Source organism: Bos indicus x Bos taurus, chromosome 25 (assembly GCF_003369695.1).
Source record: "Bos indicus x Bos taurus breed Angus x Brahman F1 hybrid chromosome 25, Bos_hybrid_MaternalHap_v2.0, whole genome shotgun sequence".
Taxonomy (NCBI): Eukaryota; Metazoa; Chordata; class Mammalia; order Artiodactyla; family Bovidae; genus Bos; species Bos indicus x Bos taurus.
In genome coordinates, this window is record NC_040100.1 from 25,367,738 (window position 1) to 25,392,220 (window position 24,483).

At 35.4% G+C, this 24,483-nt stretch overlaps 1 protein-coding gene across 8 annotated transcripts; it reads right to left on the reverse strand.

Annotated features, from left to right (window-relative positions):
- Positions 1–1,577: 1,577 nt before the first annotated feature.
- Positions 1,578–24,483, reverse strand: CCP110 (centriolar coiled-coil protein 110). 8 transcript variants are annotated; one of them, XM_027526630.1, is made up of 17 exons: positions 24,274–24,463; positions 22,464–22,609; positions 21,234–21,281; positions 20,457–20,612; positions 19,874–20,002; positions 15,831–17,475; positions 13,429–13,559; positions 12,760–12,937; positions 12,069–12,208; positions 11,545–11,661; positions 11,103–11,204; positions 10,804–10,920; positions 7,937–8,010; positions 7,327–7,389; positions 6,627–6,686; positions 6,037–6,122; positions 1,578–3,749 (listed from the first exon to the last, which is right to left on the reverse strand). In XM_027526630.1, the coding sequence occupies exons 4-17, from the start codon at positions 20,595–20,597 to the stop codon at positions 3,697–3,699; spliced, it is 3,036 nt and encodes a 1,011-aa protein (XP_027382431.1). In that variant the 5' UTR covers positions 20,598–20,612; positions 21,234–21,281; positions 22,464–22,609; positions 24,274–24,463; the 3' UTR covers positions 1,578–3,696. The 8 variants fall into 8 exon arrangements, with proteins under 8 accessions (XP_027382431.1, XP_027382434.1, XP_027382432.1 ...); XM_027526633.1 differs by lacking the exon at positions 21,234–21,281 and having other exon boundaries at positions 24,274–24,480; XM_027526631.1 differs by lacking the exon at positions 21,234–21,281 and having other exon boundaries at positions 22,464–22,593.

The following is a 24,483-nucleotide window of genomic DNA, read 5'->3' on the forward strand; positions in this document are numbered from 1 at the left end:
ACCTCCTCAGGAAAACACAATAGAACATACCCCTAACCCTCTAACGGAATATGTTGTTTACCACGCTGAGTCCTAGTTTCTTCATATTTGAAATTATGATAATTCTGACCGAGGTGAAGGGAAACGATTATAAAATGCCCAGCAAATAAATGATCAGCACTCAGTTAAGCAGTACATCACTCACTTGGAGGCTAAAAAATCTTATTGTACCTTCTGTGACCTTCCTGTCTTCAGAGCTTTACTTTTCATGGCAGCAGACTATGCAGTGTATCATAAAGCAGAGCTTCTCCCATTTGAATTGCACAGATTCACCTGGGCATCTTGTTAAATGCAGGTTCTAATTCAGGTCTGGAGCAGTGCTTTGGCTTCTACATTTCTAACAAGTCCCCACATGGCCCTGCTGCTGGTCTCTCGATACAGAAGGGACTCTAAGTTGTGGGGTGGGGGGCTGAGAGGGGCAGCATATAACTCAGGAGGCAGTAGAGCAGACCAACATCATTTGCTCCTTAGCATATTCAATCACTGAATCTTAACCCTGTTTTATCAAGTGTATTACACAAATAATGGAAGTAATCCTGAAACAGGCTGTTACGTAAAATGTGAATGAGAGGTTTTTCCCACTGTAGGTGAGAAGCAAAACCATAGTTCTGGTGGCTACACTATGTACCACCTCAAGAAACTGACGAAAAACAGATTAAACAAATGAAAAGGTATTATTTTACTGTTAAGTATAACTTTGGTTAAATGTGTTTGTTCTCAGAGCTGTTTTTAAAACCTAACCATTTGTTCTCAGACCTGTTTTTAAAACCTAACCAATGTGACACCACTGTACCATATCCCAATCTGATTTGCTGTATTCCATGACTGAAAGTCTCCTTTGTTTTTCAAAATTATTTTTAAACCTATATGTATGCTCACTATGGTCTGTTAGGAATACCTTTCCAACTTCACTTTTTTTTTTTTTTATAACTACTACTCTTCATTTCAGGGAAAGAAGGGGAGTTGTGTGTGGTTGTTCATGGGACAGTGACACCTAACAAAAAAAAGATCTTCATCTCCAAAATGGATCCTTGTTTTCAGCTCAATATGAATAATAAAGAGTTCCCAGCCATCTCATTATTCCCAATATATGAAATAAACAATAAAGGGTAGCCATAGGAAAAGGGAGGGGCTCTTCTCACACTGCCATGCAGGTTATCACAGTATCTCCTCAATAAGAGGTAAAAACAAGGACCATTGGATTATCCTCACATCAGACAGTCAGGCAGCATCAGGAGCTGGAGTCTTAACACTGCAAAATTAGCAGCTTGATGTGAGCTTCAACCTTAGCGTTCTCTCCCACTGGCTCAGCTCCAGCTGAAGACATTTCCAGCTCCAGTAAACTTCTGCCCTCTGTGAAGTCCAATTCATGTAAAATCAGATGCTGGGCTAAGCACTGTTACAGGTTACATATTAAACAGTGTGACATATTTTTCACGGGTCTTGTAAAAAATCATCGTATTAAAGTATTAATGTCTTGGTCACATACTTTTCAAAAGTCCTTTCTTTGGTAATAAAAAAAAAAAAATCACACCAAATTTCTTTTACAATGAAAAATTTATTTTGCCTTTTGCCTAGAAGCAAAACTAGTGAAAATTAAAGTATAAAAATAAATATAATTTACATTAATGGACATTCCACTCAAAGTAAAAATAATAAAAATAATATATATAAATAAAAAGCACATTAAAAGCACAAAACAATGTCTGGCACTTTTATGAGAAAAAGCTGTGAACATTAAAAAATTCGTAAAACATGCAAGCTTTACCCTTAAAAAAAAAAACTCAAGTTCTGCATCCTTAATCCAAAACTAGTTTTAACTTTCTCTGAAACACACTATTTGTTATAGCCAATCTGCATTACTGTACACAAAACATTTAGCATCTATCTTTCATACTGGAAAGACCCACAATGATAATAAGTAATCTGTATCCTGAGTTTTCAGAATGATAAAGCACAATTTATCATATTAAGATCATTTTGATATACTTTGCCCAAAAATATAAATTGGTAATTCAGACGTTTTTGACTGTGTTCTATTTCTAATTTTCTGATTCACTCCTTAAATAAATGATACATTTCAATAAAGAAAATCAAGTTTTCACCCAGAGTAGATTACAATTTTCTGTCTACAGTTGGATGGAAAAGTTAAATTTTAAAAGGAGTGGAAAATCGAAGAAAACCATCCTTATCTCAAAATCCTTAAGAGAATACTAAGAATACATACAGTCTGCATTTTCAAAATACCAGTATCTTTTTAATATTCAAGTCAGAAAGATTAAATGCACACATAAATGTTCCCAATTTTACGTGAGAAGCACAAAGCCCTTTTGGAAATAGCTTGATAAATTAACAACGATATTCTTTTTATAAAGTCATGTTCCCTTGGTAACCTTTTTTGGTTTATATTTTAAATGAATATGTTAGTGATGAAAAACCTTAAATATAAGTGTCTCATGTAATGCAGCCTTTCAACTAGAGTATTATCATCCCATTTGAAAATCTGAATTTATCATATTAGATAGCCCTTTATTCCTCTCCTAAATCAAGCATGCTAAAAAAAAAAGCAGAGTATGAAGAAATAAACAGACTAAATAGAAAATGTAACTGCATGCAACATGTTATTCTATTTTACAGAAATAGATTTAATAATGCATTCATTCCTAAGCACTACTACATTCAAGATTGTGCTATCTTCCCCAAATTTGTTACCCTCAACAGATTTCATAGTTTAGTAGAAATGTTTCTGATATTACTGGGGTAACGTACATTAAGCCTAACATTTATGTAAGACAACTAGTTTTTGAGAAGAATGTACACTTGTGACCAAAATGATGACACCCAGCTACTTCTGTGGTACATTTTAGGTAGACCACAATAGGCAGGCAAGTGTGTTATCCTATGAGATTACATCATAAATCCAAGAATATGAGAGATTAATCAGTTTTTGCAGTAATAAAACAAAAGAAAAACATTCTTCTGCAATAATTTCCTCTTAAACAGAACAGTATCTAATTTATCAAATAGTGTGCTAAGATGAATGAACTTTGTATTTCAGAACTTATTTATAATTTATCACACCTTTTCAATATTTTATAGAAATAAACCCAAATGTCCTTTGAGTTTACAAAAAGGTTCTCAACAGACACCTGAGTAATAAAATAAACTTATACAGGTTAAGGACAAAAATGAGTCAGTTACTAAGCACTAATTTGTCTTCACCCAAAACTGAAGAGCAGACTCATTGGAAAAGACCCTGATGTGGGAAAAGACTGAGGGCAGGAGGAGGAGACAAAGGGTAAGATGGTTGGATGGCATCACTGACTCAATGGACATGAATTTGAGCAAACTCCAGGAGACAGTGAAGGACAGGGAAGCCTGGGGGGTATATTCCATAGGGTCTCAAGGAGCCAGACGCAACTTTGTGCCTGAACAACAACAAAAAACTGATACTAAGAGGAAAATTTGAGGTGGGGTGGGGGGGGGGTGGGGGGAGGTGGTTAGAAAGAGACCAAAATATCCAGATGATTTCTCAGCCCTTTGACATCACTTTGCCTGTGTAAACAGAGGCCAGAGTTAAATAAAAAATCATGAGCAGGAAAAATAATACGAATCCTAACCTTTCCCCCCGTTTTTATCCTAATGAATGTTGTCTTCTTAAATTGTCGCAACATTTGGCCGCTTTCTTTGGATTTTTCCTGCATATACTCCTGGAAACAGAGCAAAACTAATATTATTTCTCAATGTCGGTTTTTCTATAATGATACCATTTAATGACTGCTCACTATGTACCAGGCACTGAACTAAGCAAAATACATTAACATATTTAATCCTTATGTAAAATAATCATGAGGTCAAAATTGTTATACTATTTTAAGGGTACCAGTCACTTGTATAAACAACAGAATAAGAAGTAGAAACTCTGAGAACCCAATTCCACCTGATTCATTATTTTATTTAACCATTTTGCATTACTGTCTCCTACTCTAATCAGTTTTTGAATTTCAGTGTAAACTCTAAAGCACAAGACAAAAAACAATTATGTCTTAAAATATGTGAGATCAGAGATTGCAATTTAGTTTGTAAAAACTATAAACAACTTTAACTGCTTTGCAGCAAACTGCAGTTCAAACACCTCAGAACTCTACTTCAAGCTGAGAGATTGATAGTCTAACAAAACTGAACTTTCTGTAAAATGCTTAATAAAAGGTATGTTCTTTTATTAGAACATGTAATGTAGGTAAAATCAATGCATAATTTCAAATTTCTTTGAAACATAATCCAGGCAATTAAAAATTTAAGGAAGACAGAATAGTCTTTTCAAAAGCAACTACGGATCCCTGTGTTGAGATTCACAGAATTTTAGTCAGTCATAACAGAAATTTTAAAAGGATAAAATTCTTTAGTCTTTTTCAATTGTCTAAATATGCACTCTTGTATAAATAAATCTTTAGGAAAAAATAGGAAAGAATTTTTGTACTTGTTAGATACATATTAATTATACATGTTTGAATGAACATGTATAATTAAGGGTTAAGTATATTTTTATTAATAATTATGTTGCAATGCACTTAAACCACAATAGTTCTAAGTACTGAACTTCATTGTACACATTAACTGCAATGACTTTCTTTTCATCCCTTATACTGTTGCGTATTACTGAAAAGAAAACAGTAGTTGCTATTTTTCTTATAGGTTCACAAGTGACAAATAGTGGAGATGAAATGCATGAGAAAAGAATATGGAAAGTAGTCACTGTGGGAATAGATAATACTAAGCAAAACAAAACTTATTCTTCAATAACTTGCCAACTAGCTAGATTTATCAAATTATTTAATGCTAACATGATAAAAAACTGAAAATGTCTTAAAATTTCACAAAACTTCACAAGCAACAGATCTGGTGTTTGGTCCAAATGGTTATCTTTCAAACAAGCTGATCAACCTCTGGAATAAGCAGGATTTTCAACTCTCTAATCCCTTTAAAACAGCTCCATTGACTGTCACTCGCAGTGAATTCCAAAAGATGACCTTTTAAATTATCTACATATTCAACATTATGAATTAAACTATTATACATGCAAAAGGTGAGCAATCAATTCAAAGTTGTGATCAATATCTTGTTCCTTCTTTGAACTTATGTGAATAACATGAAAAAATTTGTTGCTTGTTCCCTCCTAATTTGGAGGAAATCACTTAGCAATAAAAGCTCTAAAATATATTAAGAGGAAGATTAGAACTGTTAAAGATTTAATTTTCCTTGCCTGGTGATTAGATGTCTTTTAAAAGTTTAGAAAGCAGTCTAGTTAAAGCAAAACAGTTTGAAAGTATTTTTAATGGATCACATAATTTTTGGTGAGCTTATCATAGTGTCTTAACAAAGGTAGCTAAAAATATTAAAACATTAGCTTAAAGGTTTTGCATTAGCTCAACAACGAATTTGTCTTTCTGCCACCATAAATAGGATTTCAAAACACATTTTTTTGTTTAATCCTTAAATAATTCTCAAGTAATGAATATAAAGACATTTAGCTCAAGCTTCTTATTGAGCAAAAGATTAAGCCCTTACCCCCTCGCACTTGGCATATTCACATGTGACCCTGTAGTCAGAGGGAAAAATTCTTCCCCTTATGTGCAGATACAAATATTCCTGGGGGATGCACTGCCCCAAAACTGAATAGACATGCACAGATTTGGATAGATCATTATATTTTACTCATTTATAAAAACTCTTCTGAATTAAGTGTGTATAATTCTACAAATTTTTCAAATTAAAAAATACATAGTATCTTCATGGAATTTACACTGAACCACCATTTTACTCAGACCTCCTGCTGCCATAAGATACTAATAGAAATGATCACCAGTAGGAACGACTGTGAATATGCCAAAATCATGGTGGCAAGGAAAGACACCGCATCCCCCTGGTATGGCCTGCGTTACGGGGCAGCTTGTGCACGTCTTTCTATCGAACAGGTTTCAGGAATTGGTTACACACCTGAAACAGGCGCTCTGCTAGGCACTCTGCTCTGTGAAGACTTCTGTCTATTTTGCACAACCCCCTTCACTGATGTCTTAGGGGTTCTAATTGAATATAAAAAAATTAATAAGTCACTTGTATTAAGTTCTAAATGTTCAACATTCAAAAAAAGCAACCATACTGCATCAACTGTTCAAAGCACAAATAAGCTTGAAGAGAATTTAAGTCTCATGCATGCGCACAGTAAGAAAACTATACTTTTGCTTCAGCAGGAGACAATAACCACTAAACTATAGCTTATGCTTTGTTGGAGAATCACTTTGGTGATGCTGAACGTACTATATGGATGTTTACAATATTTAATGAGCAAAATGGTATGAAATGAAAAGTAAAAACACACCAACAAAAGATGATAATTAAAATATAATACACAACAGTACACCAAAGGGTTATCTTTGAACAAAACATTAAAAGCTCTTCCTAATGCTATAAAAAGACCATATTTTAAAATAATTATCTTTTACATAAAAAGCACTACGTTATTTTTCCCTCTCAGATCTAATCTCGATTTGAATATTTTTAAATACCCATGTGTGTTGAATTCTTACCCTTGTCTACTCAGTAGCCTATGAACAGGTGCATTCTGTCCTTGATTTGGCTGAAGGACTCTGTTGACAAAGTAAATAAAAATTAATCAACAGGATAAATTCAGTTTTTCTCCTATTATCTTTCAATAGATGAAAGAAACAGTGAGGAAGAAGTCAACTATGCAATGATCTGGCCTATACTTTACCACAAAGGAAAACGAAGTGATTAAAGCATATTAATATGGTACCTAAATGCTCACCAAGAGGCCAAACCTTGGTTTTTTTATCAGGAGATATCTAACATAAGTATTAACCCTGTGCTTTTAGATAATTTATTTGTGTACTTTACAAAAGCCAATTTTTCCTTTCAAACATCTGAGAAATAAAACAAAGAGCACAAAACAGGTCACAATTAAGTTTAACCTTCTAAGGTTTTAAAGTAAATATCCAAGATCCCTGAGACTGCAAACTGAACTCAAAGACATATGGGGCTCAAATTTCTATGTCCTACAGAAAGCTCCAGGAACATCTGGTCTGACACATGACCTTGCACATGATCAGGTATTACTGTGGATTCTGATCCTCTCGGCCTCCAACTCAACAGGGAGAGATTTACTGATGTAAAGGAGAACAAAGCTAATAAAAAGCTTGGGATTTATAAAATTTTCTTCTCCTTAATAGTTAAAAAATAGTCTCTCAGTGAGACTGTGATTTTTCTCACCTTGTTTCAGAAGGATTTTGCTTAACCAGAAATTTCTTACTTGGCATTCCCATTTCTGCAGCCCTAACACAATATAAAAATAAGGACATACAAATAATGTTTTTAGAAAGGGAGAAAATACATGATTACAAATGTGATACAGGATGACAGAAACAAATCATTTCAAAGTCAGTATACTACTGGAAGACCTATAATAAGCATATTAAAGACAAATTTTAAGAAAGAAGAGTTTTAATAGGATAGTTTCAGAATATTCTTTGCATTAAATTTTTCCCACTATGAAGTCTTTAGAATATTTGAAAAAGAATGTATTTAAAAGATAAAATTAACATTGAACATAAGGATTAAGTATTTTTAAGATTATTTGACTAGCTATCAATTATACAAGCTGACGTTGACATACTTTATTAATACATTTATCTACAGATAAAACCAGATTTTCCCACCTGATTTTAATAAAACTCTCTATACAAGGGAACTTCTATCACCCTAGTTGAAGAAGAGTCAATTGTTCTTTATTTCTAATTTGAAAATACAAACCAACAGATGCTTAAAATCAATTGGCCTGATAATAATGAAATTAGAATGTGACAAGGCATGAAAAACTTACTTCATGTACTTCTTCCTATCAAGAGACTTCTGTGTTGCAGCTGAAAGAGCCACTCGTGGACTTTTCATTTTATCCTTTAAGACAAAAGTAACATGAAGCTCTAGTGGTATCAGTAATACCACTGTATTATAGTATAGGATGATCTCAAATTGTATGGAAAGACTTCTCTTATTAACATTTTGAACTTTAACCTAGTCTTTACAATTGAAACAATCTGATTTTTCAAAATTAATTAAAATTATTTTTCCCAATAATATAAATTTGGCTTGTTTCTCTTTTGCCAACCCCACTAAGATCACTGATTCAAACCACAGATTTCCAACACTCTGATATACAGCTGACCCTTGAACAACACAGGTTTAAACTGCCCAGGTGACATATATCCAGAATTTTTTCAACAAATGTATTGGAAATTTTTTTGAGATTTGTGATAATTTTTAAAAATTCAAAGATGAACTGTATAACCTAGAAATGTCCAAAAAAATTAAGTATGTCATTAATGCATAAAATATATGTATCTACTGGTCTATCCTTATAAGCATAAGGTGTGACTATTTCACATAAAATCAATGTTTATTTTCTGTTTTATAACTTTGCTTTCAAAGTTACATTACCATATAATATGCCAGCCTCTCTCTCTTTATCCCTCCCTCCTGCTCTCTTCTCTTTCAACTGCAGCATATCATAACAGGTAAATGGTGTTAAAAAAGAAAAAGGCTAACAGTTTCCAATACTGTATTATGAACATAGCTGTAACACTGTAGGTCATAATTATAACGATTTATTCTTTAGTGTGGGCTTCCCAGGTGGTGCTAGTGGTAAAGAACCTACTTGCCACTGCAGGAGACATAAGAGACTCAGGTTTGATCCCTGGGTTGAGAAGATCCCCTGGAAGACAGCAAAGACAACCCACTCTAGTATTCTTGCCTGGAGACTCCCATGGACAGAGAAGCCTGGTAGATTATAGTCCATGGGGTCGCAAAGAGTCGGACACAACTGAAGCGACTTAGCACAGCACAGCAGCACATTATTTAGTGCACAGGCCAGTCTACTATGAAGTAATCACAGTGCTTATACTAGGCTCCCAGAAATCAAACATATTGCTGTCTCTTCATTATCAATGCATGAATCATTATACCTGTAAATAAACATGAATTTCTTCTTCATGTTACATGTTATCTTTTCATTTTTTATGTCTAATGTTAGTAATACATATAGCATCTTCAGTGTTTTGTATCATAAAAGACAATACTGCTGTAGGTACTGCAAGACAGGATTCATCTTGTAAACAAACAACATAAATTTATGGTATTGATACAGTACAGTATGGTAAATATACGTTCTCTTTATTATTTTCTTTAGCTTATTTTACTGTAAGGATACAGTATATAAGACATATAATATACAAAATACGTGTTGATTGTTCATGCTAGTGGTGAGGCTTCTGATCAACAGTAGGCTATTAAGTAGTTAAGTTGTTGGGAAGTCAAAAGTTATACTCAGATTTTTGCCAGTGGGCCACCCCTAAACCCCCACATTGTTCAAGGAGCAACTGTATTTCAAATTAATTTGGAGCCTGTTTTCTAATTCTCATTTATAAAAGAGGAACTATGCACATGATAGTTTCAAGGATATTTAATCAAGAACAGTCAATAGTTTTTTAATGAGTCATCCAAGCAGCATGCCATGCTTAATTCAAAAACCTAATCACAAAACAGTATATAATCCTTTTACCAGTTTCTTTTCAATTTGTCTACAGATTTAACTATTTTTGGTAATCCTGAGAACTCTGTTTTAAGAATTGTAGGAAGGGTGCTAAAATCAATAAAGAATGATATTTAGTATCAATTACTCCAAACCCAGAAGAACCTCATTGTGAAGTAATTATAGATAGATAAATAAATATACCCCTAGTTCCTATTAATATTTGGTCTTTGAACCCAGTTCCTGACACAAAGCTCCTAAAACTCTTGTAATCAAATATCCTGAGTGACAGGATCATCTTTTTTCCTAATGCTCAATCTTGGACTTTGGTTCTTGACACAGAGCTCCTGTATCTTTTGGAATTTCCTGGGTGACAGAAGCATCTTTTTTTCCTTTTTTTCAAACCTGGGATCTGACAGTAAAAGCACCAAGCCCTAACCACTGGGTTGCCAGGGAATTTCCCAAAGCACCTTCTGTTCTAATAAGACAAACCTGAGGGTCTCTGGATAAGGGCTAGTCACCAGAAACACCAACATGATTACAGCCTTAGAACTTTCAGTCTCACCCCCTATCATCTGGGGCAGGACTGAGGCTAGAAATTGAGTCAATAATCAATCATGCCTTCATGATGAACCCTCCATAAAAACCCAAAATACACGTCCCTATGCTGAGAAGGTGGCGCACAGCCTCCACAGGATGGAAGCTCCTGCTCTCAAGACCCTTCCACCCCGCACCCTGTGCATTTCTCCTTCTGGCTCTTCATCTCTGTTACTGTATCCTTTATTATATAATAAACCATTAAATGTAAGCAAAGGTTTCCCTGTGTTCTGTAAGCCATTCTAGAAAAATCTTCAAACCAGAGTACAGAAAGTGTTCATGGGAACCCCAATTTATAGCCAACTGGTCAGAAATACAACATGGAACCTGAGATTGGCATCTCAAGAGGGGCGCAGTCTTATATGAATGTCTCCCTATCTTGTAGCATCTGACACTGACACCAGGTAGATGGTATCAGAACTGAACTGAATCATAGGACACCCAGCTGGTGTCAGAGATCTGGTGTGGGAGGAAAACTCACATATTTGCTATGAGAAGTATCTTGTGAGTGTAAAGGAAAGCAATGTGTTTTCATCATTCACTAATTTAAAACCCATGAAACATACCATTTGCCTGAGCATTTTCTCTTTGCGAACTTCTCGATCATGATGTAGAATAGACATTCTTTCAGCTGCATCCATTACAAAGAATATGTCATGAATGCCATACAGGGCAGCTCGCAACTAAGTTCAAAAGAAGAAAATATTATACCAATTTAAAAAAGATGAGGTTAGAGGTCAGTAATATTATGTACTCTTAAAGAAAAAGGTTAAAGTTTTAACTGAAACCTACTCTCAGTGGTTCAATCAAGGGAGAGAAATAAAACATTTCCATCTCCTAAGAGCCTTGAGGACACATGCATTACCTGAGCTAACACTCTTTCCTGAAGAGAAGCATCTTGTGCTGAAACAACTCCTCTCTTTAAAGGTGCTTCTGACTGAAAACTTCTTATAAATTCCATAGTATCCTGAAAAAAGAAATGCTCCTTCATTTTTCTAGGAAGATTTCATGATCACTGGAGTTTGTGTTCTTTTTTTCAGTCAAAACAAATGTAAGTACGCAAATAAAACTATTACATCAGAAGTCAAACAGCACTCTCTTTAAAGTGAGACAAAAAATGCACAACCTACTTCATTCACCTATTTTTAAAAATTATCTGAATGAGATTAATCAATTTCTAAAATTTAAGCCTTTAAAGGGACTGAAAGTATTTGATCTGCCTAAGTACTGAACTCAATTGTCAACCGTGTCAGAACACTGATAGAAACTGAGATGGAAATGCAATACAATGTACACAATCCTCTTACTTTCACAGTTTGTCGAAGTTGTTTCAGCTTATCTGTCTGCATAAGCCTACGAGTAAGGAATCCTTTTGCCACTGCAGTTACTTTGTTCAATTTTGCTTGTACTTCTGGACTGAAAACCTAGAAATAGTATAGACACAACAATTTAATAACCTGAACATTATACTCAAGACTGTTTTCTTATCTATTACAATGAATAGTTTGTACATATGAAATTCTTCTATATGTGTTTGCTGTGTTGTTTAATATCTAATAAAAGCTAAGCTTCTGATGTATCACAAAATATTTATGGTTCACTTGTAGAACCTAAGATAATGTAGCTCTTTAAAAAAGATAGATTAGGGACTTCCCTGGCAGTCCAGTGGTTAATATTCTGTGCCTCCACTGCAGGGGGCCTGGGTTCAATCCCTGGTCAGGGAAACAAGATCCTGCATGCCAGATCCCACATGCCATATGGTACAGCCAAAAACAAAATTAAATTAAAAAGACAGACAGACATGCATGCATATATCATTAAGTTTGCCCACCTGAGACCACTTAGTTTTGGCCCTTCCAAAAGGCCTTGTTACTGAGAGTTTGGTCAAGCCACTACTTGATGATCCCCAGAGGTAGAATGGTACTTCATTTGCAGAAGCAAAGCTATGTTGTAGGGCAGAACTTGTGAAACCTTGAGAAACATACACATAGTATTGTATTTGATGTCAAAACAATTAGAATACACAGAACATCCAAATAAACATGACACTCATTAAGAATAACAACTCCTCTGAAATTGATCCACATGAAGACTTAAAATATTTATGGACTTCAAGCTTATACACCAGATGGATCTTTTCAACACAAAGAGCATTTCAGGATAATTGAAGATAAGCTCTTACTGGGGCTGGGAAATGAGATGTAATTCAACATCACCCAGGAGATAGCAAACTGAGTTTTCCCTTGAAGAATATCACCTGCTGCATGAGTGAACAAAGACTGGGCTCTGAGTCAAATTTCCTGATATTTTCCTTGCTAAGGTGGCTTTTCTTCATGAACACCTGCTCACTGGTCTTTGCTGCTATCATTTCATTTTTCATCAATTAGTAAGCAGCTGGCAAATAGCAGCGGGTTGGACATTCGATGACTAATAGAAAGGAGGTACAATTTTAAAGTGTGCCAAACAAAATATCTTAGTATAAGATAATTTTCTTAAATGTTAAATTATTTTTTAATATTTACCAGAACTATTTGAATTCGAAGTATGGAGTGAGTCCACTTGAGACAGCACTGTGTCTAGTAAACCAGAGTCACTTATCTTTCTCCATCCAAAGTCCACAGCATTGCTAATGTCCAATTCAGAGGCTTCTGCTGTAATTATTGTCTTCTCTTTTAACATTTTCTCCTGTTCTTCTATGTCCTGCAGATTAAGTTTATTACAATGTGGTAGGCTCTTTTGTTTAATTACATCTCCAAAGAGTATCATTTTAGGCTTAGCTAAAAGTATGTATGATTATCAGCAAATTATTACTTTAGGTTTTCCTCCCTCAAATAAAATTGACAATTTGTTTAACTGATTCTAAAATGTAATAATCTTAAAACAAGTGTCCTTCCTCTTCTAATACACCCTTACAGAAGGCATATTTCAGCATCTACTTATAAAATACCTTTTAAAATATTAAAAATTTTGAATCAAGGATTCAATTAAGTATCCTTTTGATAAACTATGCATTTACTTTTAGATAAGCATCTAAATATTGTAACTCATACTTTGGCAATAAAAATACCATCCATGTAACAAAATCAATGACCCCCTTAGAGTAAGATACACATAAGTAACAATTACAAATATCCTCTACATGACCAAAATTCCACTCACCAGCCCTATATCTCTACATTTTAATTCCTCACCTTTTGCAGTCTTTCCTGTTCCCTTTCCTGCTCAGCTATGAGTAGTGATAACTGCTGGGCATGCTGTTCTTCTAGTCTCTTCCGCATTTCTTCAAAAGCTAGTATCTTGCTTTTTAGTATCTCCTCGCCTTCTGGAAAAAAAACATGTCCCCTCAAATTTAGAAAATTTAGTAATATCTGATGATTTATACCATCAATTACGCTTCTAACCAGAGAATATTCCTGGATCCAATATAGTACAATCAAGATACAGCCAGATCACCATTCTGAACCACATTCTCTTTTGTTCTCCTTTCATTTCAGGTTACTAAAGGTCTGTATCTTATCACCCTCACCCAATTATTCAACAGATCCCTTCATGATCTGAACTGATGGAGACAAGACTGTATGTTCCATCCAGACTCTCCTTACTCCAATGAACTTCAAGATGTGGTTCTCGTGTGCACCTCACCTCCATTTATTCTCTTCACTCTTGTCCTTTTCCAGGGTCTCTAGTATTATAGCTTAGCCTGTGCTTTTTCTTTTAAATAAATGCTTTGATAGTGTAAAGCTACTCAGTATAAAGTTCCAAAAAAGATTAAATACTAAAATTCCATATAATTACTAAAAAATATATTAAATCAGTATGACTATGCAACTTACTGAACAGAAAGTGGTGAGATACTCTGAAATGTTGAAATACCAAGTATTACACAGACGTAGTACAGATATTCAGGGATCCACTGTAATTCCCCTAAATTCAAAGAATCCTTCTTTTCAAATACACAATGATTTTCATTGAAAATAATTATATTTGTCTTACTCCTGTAGTATTCCAATAATTTGTTCCTAAATCCATTTTATTCAGCTGTAACAATTGGCATTTGTACATGGGCAATTTTTTATAGGTTGACAGGGGGAGCTGGAAAAGCAGAATAGTTAACTCTCAGCAAGAAAGGAAAAAGGCTCTCCACTTAACCACTCAGCCAATAGCAGGAGTCCGTTCAGCTCTACCTTAAAAACTTATAAATGAGTGCCTGTCCAGGGGCTCCCTCTTTGGGAGGTGTCCCAAGGTAGACAGCCAAGCTATGGGCAGCTCTCAGCACACTGTGCTGCCTACCATGCCCACCACCACAACAACCCAGCTGCCTCCATGACCAGCCTGATCTCCCACACATGGCCTTCCTCTTATGCCAAAATTGCCACTTAGTTAGTCCCTGTACTTTTGGTATTCACCAAGACAGCCTTAGCCTGTTGTGTCATCTATTTAGAGAAGCCAAGCCAGCTTCTCAAGTATCAACTGTTTTCTTTATTAGAGTTCTGATAAAGCTGCACATGCATTAAAGGATCTGCCCCAATCCAACTCTATTTTTCTGATAAACTTTGTTATTTTTAGTGTGCAATTTTACAGAATATAGTTTTTTTTCAGGAGGCTATATATCACATTAGTTAAAATGTCTGTGTCTAAAAAGTTAATTTACTTGATTTATAAGTCTTTACTATCAGTAATGAAGAATTATGAATCATAACAACAAAGTAAGGTGTAATAAGACTTGTTTTAACAAGTTGCTGTTAATATAACACTAGATGCAACAGAAATTTTGAAATAATTTTCACTACTAAATATACCGAGCCTTATCAGTGCTATTTTCTCTAATAATTTGATGTTAAAGTGTTTACTGAAGGGCCAACTTGTGGCTCAGACAGTAAACAATCTGCCTGCAAGACGGGAGACCCAAGTTCAATCACCGGGTCAGGAAGATCCCCTGGAGAAGGAAATGGCAATCCACTCCAGTATTCTTGCCTAGAGAATTCCATGATCAGAGGAGCCTGGTGGGATACAGTCCATATGGGGTCACGAAGATCAGAGACGACTGAGCAACTACACTTTCACTTTTCAAAGGGCCAACTGCATAAGCATCTCATTACAAATCAAAGGGCAAACTGGGACTCTCTCTCCCTCTGTGTGTGCTCTTCTCTGTCTCTCTCTGTCTTTCTCTCTCTCTCTCACTTTCCTGCTATCTTCTAAATAAAATAGAGCTGTAACACTGAAAAAAAAAAAAAAAACAAAGGGCAAACTGGTGAAAATACTGGAAGGAATATTGGTGAAAATAAAGGAAGACATAACAGCAATACAATGGATTAAAACTATGAATGATGCTTCATGCAAGAACTTTTTCCTTCAGTCATTAACAATATTCTCTATTAATACTAAATGGACTATGAAAGATTTATAATTTAAATAAGAAAATCCTTTAAGAAAGCCTATCAAGTGGTAATACACTGTAGCTAATTATGCTCTCTGATAAATGAAAGTAACCTGAACAGGTGAAGACAATTATTATTATTCTGCATATTGTCAATTAAAAGTATTAAAGATGCCATCTGTTTGGCAGATATTAAACACTTCAAAGCCTTCTTACCTTTGGAACTACTTTCTAACATCTTATTCTTGATGTAGACAGATCCTTTAGAATATCTTTTTTCTGGCAAATGTTGCCTTTCCTGTTCAGCTATTCCAGTTGTTACAACATAAGGGTAGTTTTCTTTTTGCAAATTATCAATATCTAAATCAAGTCTCCGTTTAACTTTCCCAAAACTGTTATCCAAAAATTGTTCTTTTCCACAGGACACTGTAGGGGTATCCATCTGCTGTCTGGTATTCTGGTTCTGCATCAGTAAAGGAGATGGGTTTTTTACATCATAAGACTTATTCAGTTCCATCTGTAAGTTGCAGGAGTTTTTCTCTAACACATTGGTTGACTTGACTCCACTCACACTACCAAAGTTTTGACTCAGAACACACTCTCTGGTGGCATATGGCTCATGCAATCTTTCCCCTGCAGTACATGTACTGTCCACTCTGTGCGGTCCTCTCGCATCAGATATTAACTGACCTTCCATGATAGCAAGTCCATGAATAACTTTATTTTCTAATTGATTACCTGAAGGTTGACATACCTGATTTGATTTACCTAAAACCATTTCCTGTATGGCTTCTGTATTTTTGCTGACATAAACCTTACTTGAACAAACTCCTGATAAATCAACTGGTAACTTTGGCACAGTTTCAGGTACATTTGTTTTTTCATCAGTTTCTTGAACAACTAACTCTACTGCCTGTTCTTTCCCTTTAGGACTTAATTCTGAAGCATTTATTGGGTTATTTATAAGTATATGACATGCTGATGATGGCCTAGAACGCCTTCGATGCATTTTAGGACTTAGGCTTGGCTCTGGGCTAGGTATTTTGGCATATGAACCAGTAAGACTTTTGATAACATTATTTTCAGTAACAAAAGTGGGAATGCCTTGGAAATTAGAATCAGTCTCTAAAACAGTGGTATGCCCAGTTCGTATAGATATGTCCACTTTAGAAAAGTTACCTAAAACAGATGTATTCATGCTGCTTGCTTGAGTGAAAGCACCTTGGAGAAGAACATTTGATTTATTAAGGCTTGGTTTGTCAGGAATAACTGAACCACAGTGTTTGCCTATCAACGGGGACTTCTCCTTTCCATTGTCAGTCACTTTAACAGCATCATTTTCTTTGTCTGAATGACTCTCATTAACACTCCTCTTTACACTACTTCTCAGACTACGTCTAGACTGCTCCCTTTCTATATATTCCTTTGACTTTTTCATCAGGTTCTGAAGACTCATTATGTAGGGATCCGGAGTAACTTCCTCCAAAAGTGATGGATCTTGTTCTTCATTTGTTGGAAAGAGAACATCAGAAGTAAGTGTCTCCTGTGCTGCTGTTGAGGAAGTCTTTAAAGAAGCTTCATTTTCTGCCTGGCTAATATTTGAACTATCACATTGCTTCAGATAACTCAATTCTTCCGAGTCCCTAGCTAAGTCTATTCCATTAGATTTAAATCGATCCTCATTATTCAATGGCAAAATTCCAGTTATCTTTTCAAACTTTGCTAAAGTAGAGTGTTCAGTAGGGCTTGGCAAGATATTTGGAAGTATAGCAGGAACATTCAAGTTTCTGACTTCTGAATTAGAGTAAACTGTTTCAGTCTCCCACTGATGAAAATCACTGGCATCAGGTGCTTTTCTAACCTGAAAAAGGAAATATAAAAATTAACATTTCATCACTACACAAAAAGCCTTTGATTTCATTGTTTTCTAAAGCAAAACTGAAACTGAAGATTCAGAATTCTAATATTTAAAAACACAAACAAAAGCTCAGATGACATTTTCCATGGTATTCTGTATCATATGGAGCACAAATTACTATAAAAAGCATCTACTGGTCATGCTGGACTATTTATTAAAAAATTATAAGAAAAAAAGTAACATCTAAATAATCTAATAAAATTATGAATGTATGTACACATCTATACACACACACATATATATTCATATACCAGTGTGCAATTTAATCTTGGAATAGAAGTATTTTCCATAACTTTCTTCTGGTTATATGTTATTAACATCACCAACTGCTTCTCCTATGAGAACTATCATCTAAGGATAACAATGTGTAAGATAAATAGCAAGTAATTAAATTCCTTACTTAAATGATTCCTCTTTAAGAAAGACTAACTTGCCCAGGATATTGATTAAGCAACATTAATCCAGTACCAAGACTCTTGCCTCCCATATGCTTGCTCCCAATTTTAACTAAAACCCTCTGTATGTTGAGACAAATTTGTGGTAAATGATAGCTCAGCTATGCAGTTTAATGCTTGAAAAATAAAAACTTAAAACTCAATACATTAAAGCAAATTCCAATTTGATTAACTGATGACTTAAAACAACTGCCTGCGAATGAGTTTTTGAACAAGCAAAGTTAAAAACTTAATAAAAAAAAAAACTTAAAGAGAACAATTGTATACACAAGATTCAACAGAAAAAAAAATAAAATTACATTTTGGATCTATTATTTTTAAGTAAAAAGTCAACTAGGATGTTTTCTAAAGATTCAGTTCAGTTGGCTCAGTTGGGTCCAACTCTTTGCAACCCCATGGACTGCAGCACACTAGGCTTCCCTGTCCATCACCAACTCCCGGAGCATAATTCTAAAGATTATACAAGCATACATGAAACTGGCAAAAATCATCACCATATTATCTTATGAATACAGACTCCAGAATCCTGAATTTTAAAAGATTTTTAAGCTGTTTTGTGTTTTTTTTTTCTCAGACAACATGGCACTCCTATTTTAGCTTACAAATCCCAAGACATGCAATTGTTTCCAGGTACTCTGCAATAAACAATACAATGAGATATACTTACAACTTCACAACTGAAATAAAATAAAAGGAATACATACTCAGGACACGTGTTCACAGGTTTAAGTAAAATTATTTCCTCAAAATAGCTAAACATTTCACATCTGTGATATTCAGCACCCATCCTTTTTATACATCACTAATATAAGCCTTTGATTATACAATTTAAATAACAACAACAAAAACAATCTACCACAAAATCACAGATTTTACAGGTAAAACAGACCTTAGAAAGCTTCTTGTGTAAGATAAAATTTCTCTAACTGCATAATTAATTCATTACTCTATATTGTACATGCAGAGAAAGTTTTTAAACTCAACGATAATCCCATTAGTAATATATTTGAATTGTTCCCTCAATGGACCAAGAATAATATGCTAGTTTTGTTCCAAAAATAGGAAATATGTAATAAATCAAAAACCCACCCTTGTTGTGCTACTCATTATAGTTTTTAAATTCAATATGAGGAGTAATTATACTTTACAAATTAAGATCAACTACCCACAGCGAAAGGAAGGTAGAGTTAGTGGGAAATATCATCTAGCATGAATTACATGAACCACAAACCTCTAAGATTATAAAAGAATTAAAAGATGTAACCAGAAAAACAGTGCTACATATGGCAGAAATTAAATTACTCAGTTTTTCTTCTTAGTATGAAACGATCCAGAACTTAAAACCAATTGTTTATACAAATCTAAAGTAACTGCAAAAGGTAAAGACGTGTGGTTTAAATAGTTTCAATTTATATCTAAAATGCATCAAGAAAATTTTGTTATGTAATCTAAATTGCATTTGTATACCTAAGATCAGAATTTTCACCAAAAATATTGGAAGCTGTTATTTACTTTAGCAGAGAATGAGAATAAGATCACTGAGTCAATAGACTGATTAGTTCAGAGGTAAACTACAATGGCCAATTCTATCATTTTGTCACTGAGAATTCAATGTTTTTAGAGTCATAAGACACAGACAATAAGCAACTATACTCAGTGTGTGGGTCCACTGTCTAAATACCCTCTGATTCAAGTACTGAGCATCACTAACAAGCAAATGAATTTTCTTTAGAGTAACTGAAATGGAATATTGCAAATTACGAAGCTTCTCAAACACAACTGCATATTGGTAATTAACCACTAAAGCAAATATATTTCTGAAAAATATCATCAATGCTTACCTCATGATTTCTTAATTATAATTTAAAAGAGCTTATATTACACACCTGAACATTTTCAAGAATCTCTTGGACACGAGACAGTAAAGCTTTCTTCCTATTAACCTGCCTTCTTGCTTCGACATCAAGTGCTTTCTGCTTTTCTTGTTGCATTTCCTTTCTTTTCTCAATATTAAGCTGAAAAACATCATAAATATGTAATTACTTCTCTTAAATGTAAAAATATCATAAATTCAGGAAGTTCTGAACCAGAATGATTAAAGATGTGTGCAACAGGTAAAACTATCTACAGTGAAAGAAATCTGAACCATGGTTGGGGTTGATAACTGGGATTAAAGATGTGAGATCTTTCTGTGGTGATGAAAATGTTCTGTATTGGTGTGAGTTCTAAATGGATGCCATATATCAGAACTCAAAAAAAAAAAAGCTATGTCTCTCCTTTTGAAAAGGGTTAAGCATCTTTTAGGTATTTATAAGCCTTTCATTTATTTTTCTGTGAACATGTCTCTCCTTTTGAAAAGGGTTAGGCATCTTTTAGATATTTATAAGCCTTTCTTTTATTTTTCTGTAAACAACCCTACTGATTCACGATTTAAAAAAAAAAAATTATTTAAAATCAAAGAACATTTACCAGTGGAGAAAGCACAGCCACTCCATGGAAGCGAATAAGTGAGATGCTTTCAGACTGGACAGGTAGAAAGCTCTCTGTGGATAATGATGCTTCTTGGATTCTGGACAGACTTTTCTCACAAAACTTCTCATACTCCTCCATCTTCCCACAATCACACTACAGCAGGGGAAAAAAAGCCATTTTTAATGTGCTGATCTTAGTTTATTTGGCAAATCTGTAGGGCACTGAAATATTTCTAGAATTCACAATTTCTAGAACTGGGCTTCCCAGAATTGTTTTCCTGATCAGGAGCTAATTCTTGGGCACAAAAAAGACCTCAAGACCCTGCCCAATTAAGCCTGGCTTCATGTACTAAATATTTCTGAAGATTTGTATATAGTCAATCTTTAAATGTGATTAATTTAGAAAGGCACAAAAAATTCAGCAATGAAACCTTCTGAAAAGAAACGCTATGCAACCTAACTAACTTTAGACTTTAAAACAATATTATCTTTTCTTCAGCAGGACTTATCTATACATCACAGGAAAAACTATATAATACAAAGGTAGGAATCCTTAGCAAAACAAAAAAGGGGGGTGGGGGCTAGATAAATAAGAAAGATATTTACTTTCAAAAATTCTTCTACCACAAAGTCCAGTCTATCACTTGCATATCTTTAAGAATATAATTTGACTCCATGATAACTGGCCAAATCAGAAGTGAAAAACAGAATCTATTGGCCCTCATATTAATTCTACTTTATAGTTGAAAAATGGAACCATCACCAAACTACTTACAACAATCAGTCCAGTAATTTCACAATTTCTGGAAAACTGTGATGGTGGCTATGAAAATATAAGGTAACCAGGAAGGATTAGCTAACAATTCATTCATCCAGCATGTGTTAAATATGTGATTGCCTGTTTTCACAGTATTATGTCTGGCATTGTTTCCTAAATAAGCAAGGGAAAGGGAAAGAGAGCTATCACTGGACTCATAACCAACAAGGATATGAACTGTGAAAACTGAAAAACTAATACGATAATATTCCTTTAAGTGTTCATTTTTAAACAATTAACAACAAAAAAAAGAGAGGGAAGTGAAATTCAATTCATGACGTGGGATATGCAAAGATGAAATAAGATACAATATGATACTGCCCTAAGCCTCAAGGCACTTAAAAATTTAGTACTATAACATATCCGGAACAAACAATAGCACAAATGGAAATGAAGGAAAATCATATATGAAATTATGATTACATTATGAGAAAATAAGATCTATTGCTAGTTTTGACAAACTGGTAGTCTTATTAATAGCAAAACTTCTTCCTATCATCCCATCAATTCTAATTATTTCTATATTCATTTATGCAAATTGAGCTTAATTTCAAAGAAATGGTTCTCTAGCGTATAAATGAGATTATCTTGCAAACTTAAATTCATAAAACAAGAAAATAAAATACAAAACAGCTTACTGCATGATAACCAAAGCAGGCCTCATTTAGTCTAGGCTTCAACCCATATTATATATTAAAAATTAGAATAGGCAGAAGCTAAGATATGAGCAAGTTAAATGATCCCCTCTCTACTAAAATACTTCAAAAGAATTTTTAACACAACCCACGCATCCAGCATTACAAGAAACAAAAATAGATTATTCATACAATGAATGTAATATACTTCCAATGGATATACAAGCAAAGCATGGAAGGTCTGGGAAATTTAAGGAAATAAAATATCTTTATGGTAATAGCTTTATATTTCTTTCAACATCATATAAATATGCCCCATTGCTACAGAAAGTTAAATTCACATCCCTTAAACAGTATATGTTTGCCATACACACTGCAGTCATACAGCAATATATTTTCATTTCCGCATAACATGGCCTATAATAATGCATTAAACATCCAAATACAAGTCTAATATCATGATGATGAAAATAACCAAGTGACCCTACAGCATGAACCCTGCATCATTCACTATCACACTATCCTGCTGTTTCCCAACTTTCATAGCACTTACCCCTATCTGAAATTATCTTGTGTATTTCCTTGGGTTTTGTCTGTCTTCCTCCACCAAAATGTAATCTCCATAAGCACAGGTACCTTCTCAGTCTTGCTCACCACTGAATCCCCATTACATAGGACAAAGTCTGTACACAGGAGGCACTTCATAAAAATATTGAATAAACAGAATAGTTAGCTCAAACAATAAAGTAAATCAGAAAAAAGAAGACAGTGGACTATACTGCAAAGAAGCTAGCAAGGAAGAATGGAATTTAGAGAATGGGAGTTTCATAGATGACCCTATTCCCAGAGAAAATGGTACCTCTAAACTGCAAAGCAACCATTCAAAAATTGAGAGCCGGAATCCTATACAATTAAGCAACAGGGAACTCCGTTTCTCATGCCACAATTACCTCTGTCAACAGGGTTTTATTTTAAGGGAGCATTGATTACAAGGCCACTGCAACCACAAACCTACTGCCCCATACTTTATCACTAGGCATTACTGGTCCACTTTAATTAATAATTTGTTGGCTGCATCAAGTTCAGACATGACCTGTCTTCTCCATTTAAACTCGGATCCTTCTCCAAATGAGCCTCTTTGCAAACCCCATAGACTTACAACTCTGCTACCTGCTCATCAGTGCTCCATCAGAAATGTCACTGAAGGGAATGTTAAAAGAACACAGAACATGTCCTGTTTACACATCCTAGCTACTTGTTTACCCATCAGTCTTTTCAAAGGGGCAAAAAAACGGGGAAGCTTTCTTTTTCAGGCACACACGAGCTGTATGTTCTTGGCAATTCACTTACCATCTCTATGCCTCAGTTTCCTGTAAAATAGGTATAATCATAGTATCGCTTTGACGAGATTCTGTGTGGATTCATTAGTAGGACATGCAGAAAGCAACGAATGGGAGCAACTTTCATTAGGAAGAGAATGATGAAGACTATTTTTTTTCCACTAGTTTATGAATTCCTAGAGGGCAGTTGGTTTCTGATAAGATTCAAATTGAACTTAAAAACGTGGGGGTTGAAGAGGGAGGGGACATATGTATACCTATGGCTGATTCATGTTGAGGTTTGACAGAAAACAACAAAATTCTGTAAAGCAATTATCCTTCAATTAAAAACTAAATTTTTTTAAAAAACGTGGAAAGGGGGACCTCAGCTTCCTCATTTTGCTGCGTTTATACCCCTCCCCATTAAGTCAAACTCTAGGCGCCTGCCATTTGCTTAAACTAGGAGCAGGGAACTGGGGTTATAACCAGGTAGAAGCAAAGGGTGGAAACCACCTAGTAGCATGAGGGCCAATAAAGATAATTTGCTTTTTTATCCTTCTGCTTATGCCCCCAGAGAGTCACAAACGTAGGGTGAAGAATGCGCCTAGGCCCTTTAGCTGGTGATAACTGGCATTCAGAAATGGCCAGTGCACACCCTGGGACGCTCCCCTTGCCAGGGAAAAAAAAAAAAATGGCCCAACCAGTTCTATCAACAGGAGATGGTTCCCCAGTTCTGGTCCGATTTTATTTACTGGGGACCCTCTGCCGTCTCCCCAGCGCCCCAAGCCCACCTTCCCCAGCTCCTCTGATAAAGCTCCATCCCGAGGACCCACCAGGCGGTGCCAGCATCTGAACATCACCTCCGCGACCGAAGCCGCCGGCCCCCGGGGCACCCGCCTCCACACAGCCTGAGTCTTTCCAGGGGCTCGAGGTCCGGAAGCCCCTGCGCTCGGGTTCCTTTCAGCTCCTCAGCGCGCCAATTCAGCCCGCCCTGCGGCCTCGCAGCCGAGACCCGCTGAGTCAAGCCCACTCTCAGGCACACACCTGTTCTCCCACGGCCCCGGCAGATTTCCTCCCCTAGCTCCTGGCCTTGGTAGGAAGCAAACTGCTCAATTGGTACTGACTGAAAACAGCTCCGTTCGCCGCCGCCTTCTCCTCCTCCTCCCCGCCATATTACGGTACTCTGGCGGCAACGCGGGCTCCTGGCAACCGCCGCCGCCACCGCCGCCGCAGCCGCACCCCCACCTCCGGACT

Excerpts from the sequence above, each read along its gene's own strand:
- CCP110 (XM_027526633.1), bottom strand. The coding sequence starts at position 20,597 with ATGGAGGAGTATGAGAAGTTTTGTGAGAAAAGTCTGTCCAGAATCCAA. Across the intron at positions 11,205-11,544 it reads AACTTCGACAAACTGTGAAA|GATACTATGGAATTTATAAG; the intron begins GTAAGAGGATTG and ends TTCTTTTTTCAG. Across the intron at positions 10,921-11,102 it reads AGGAAAGAGTGTTAGCTCAG|TTGCGAGCTGCCCTGTATGG; the intron begins GTAATGCATGTG and ends TTTTGAACTTAG.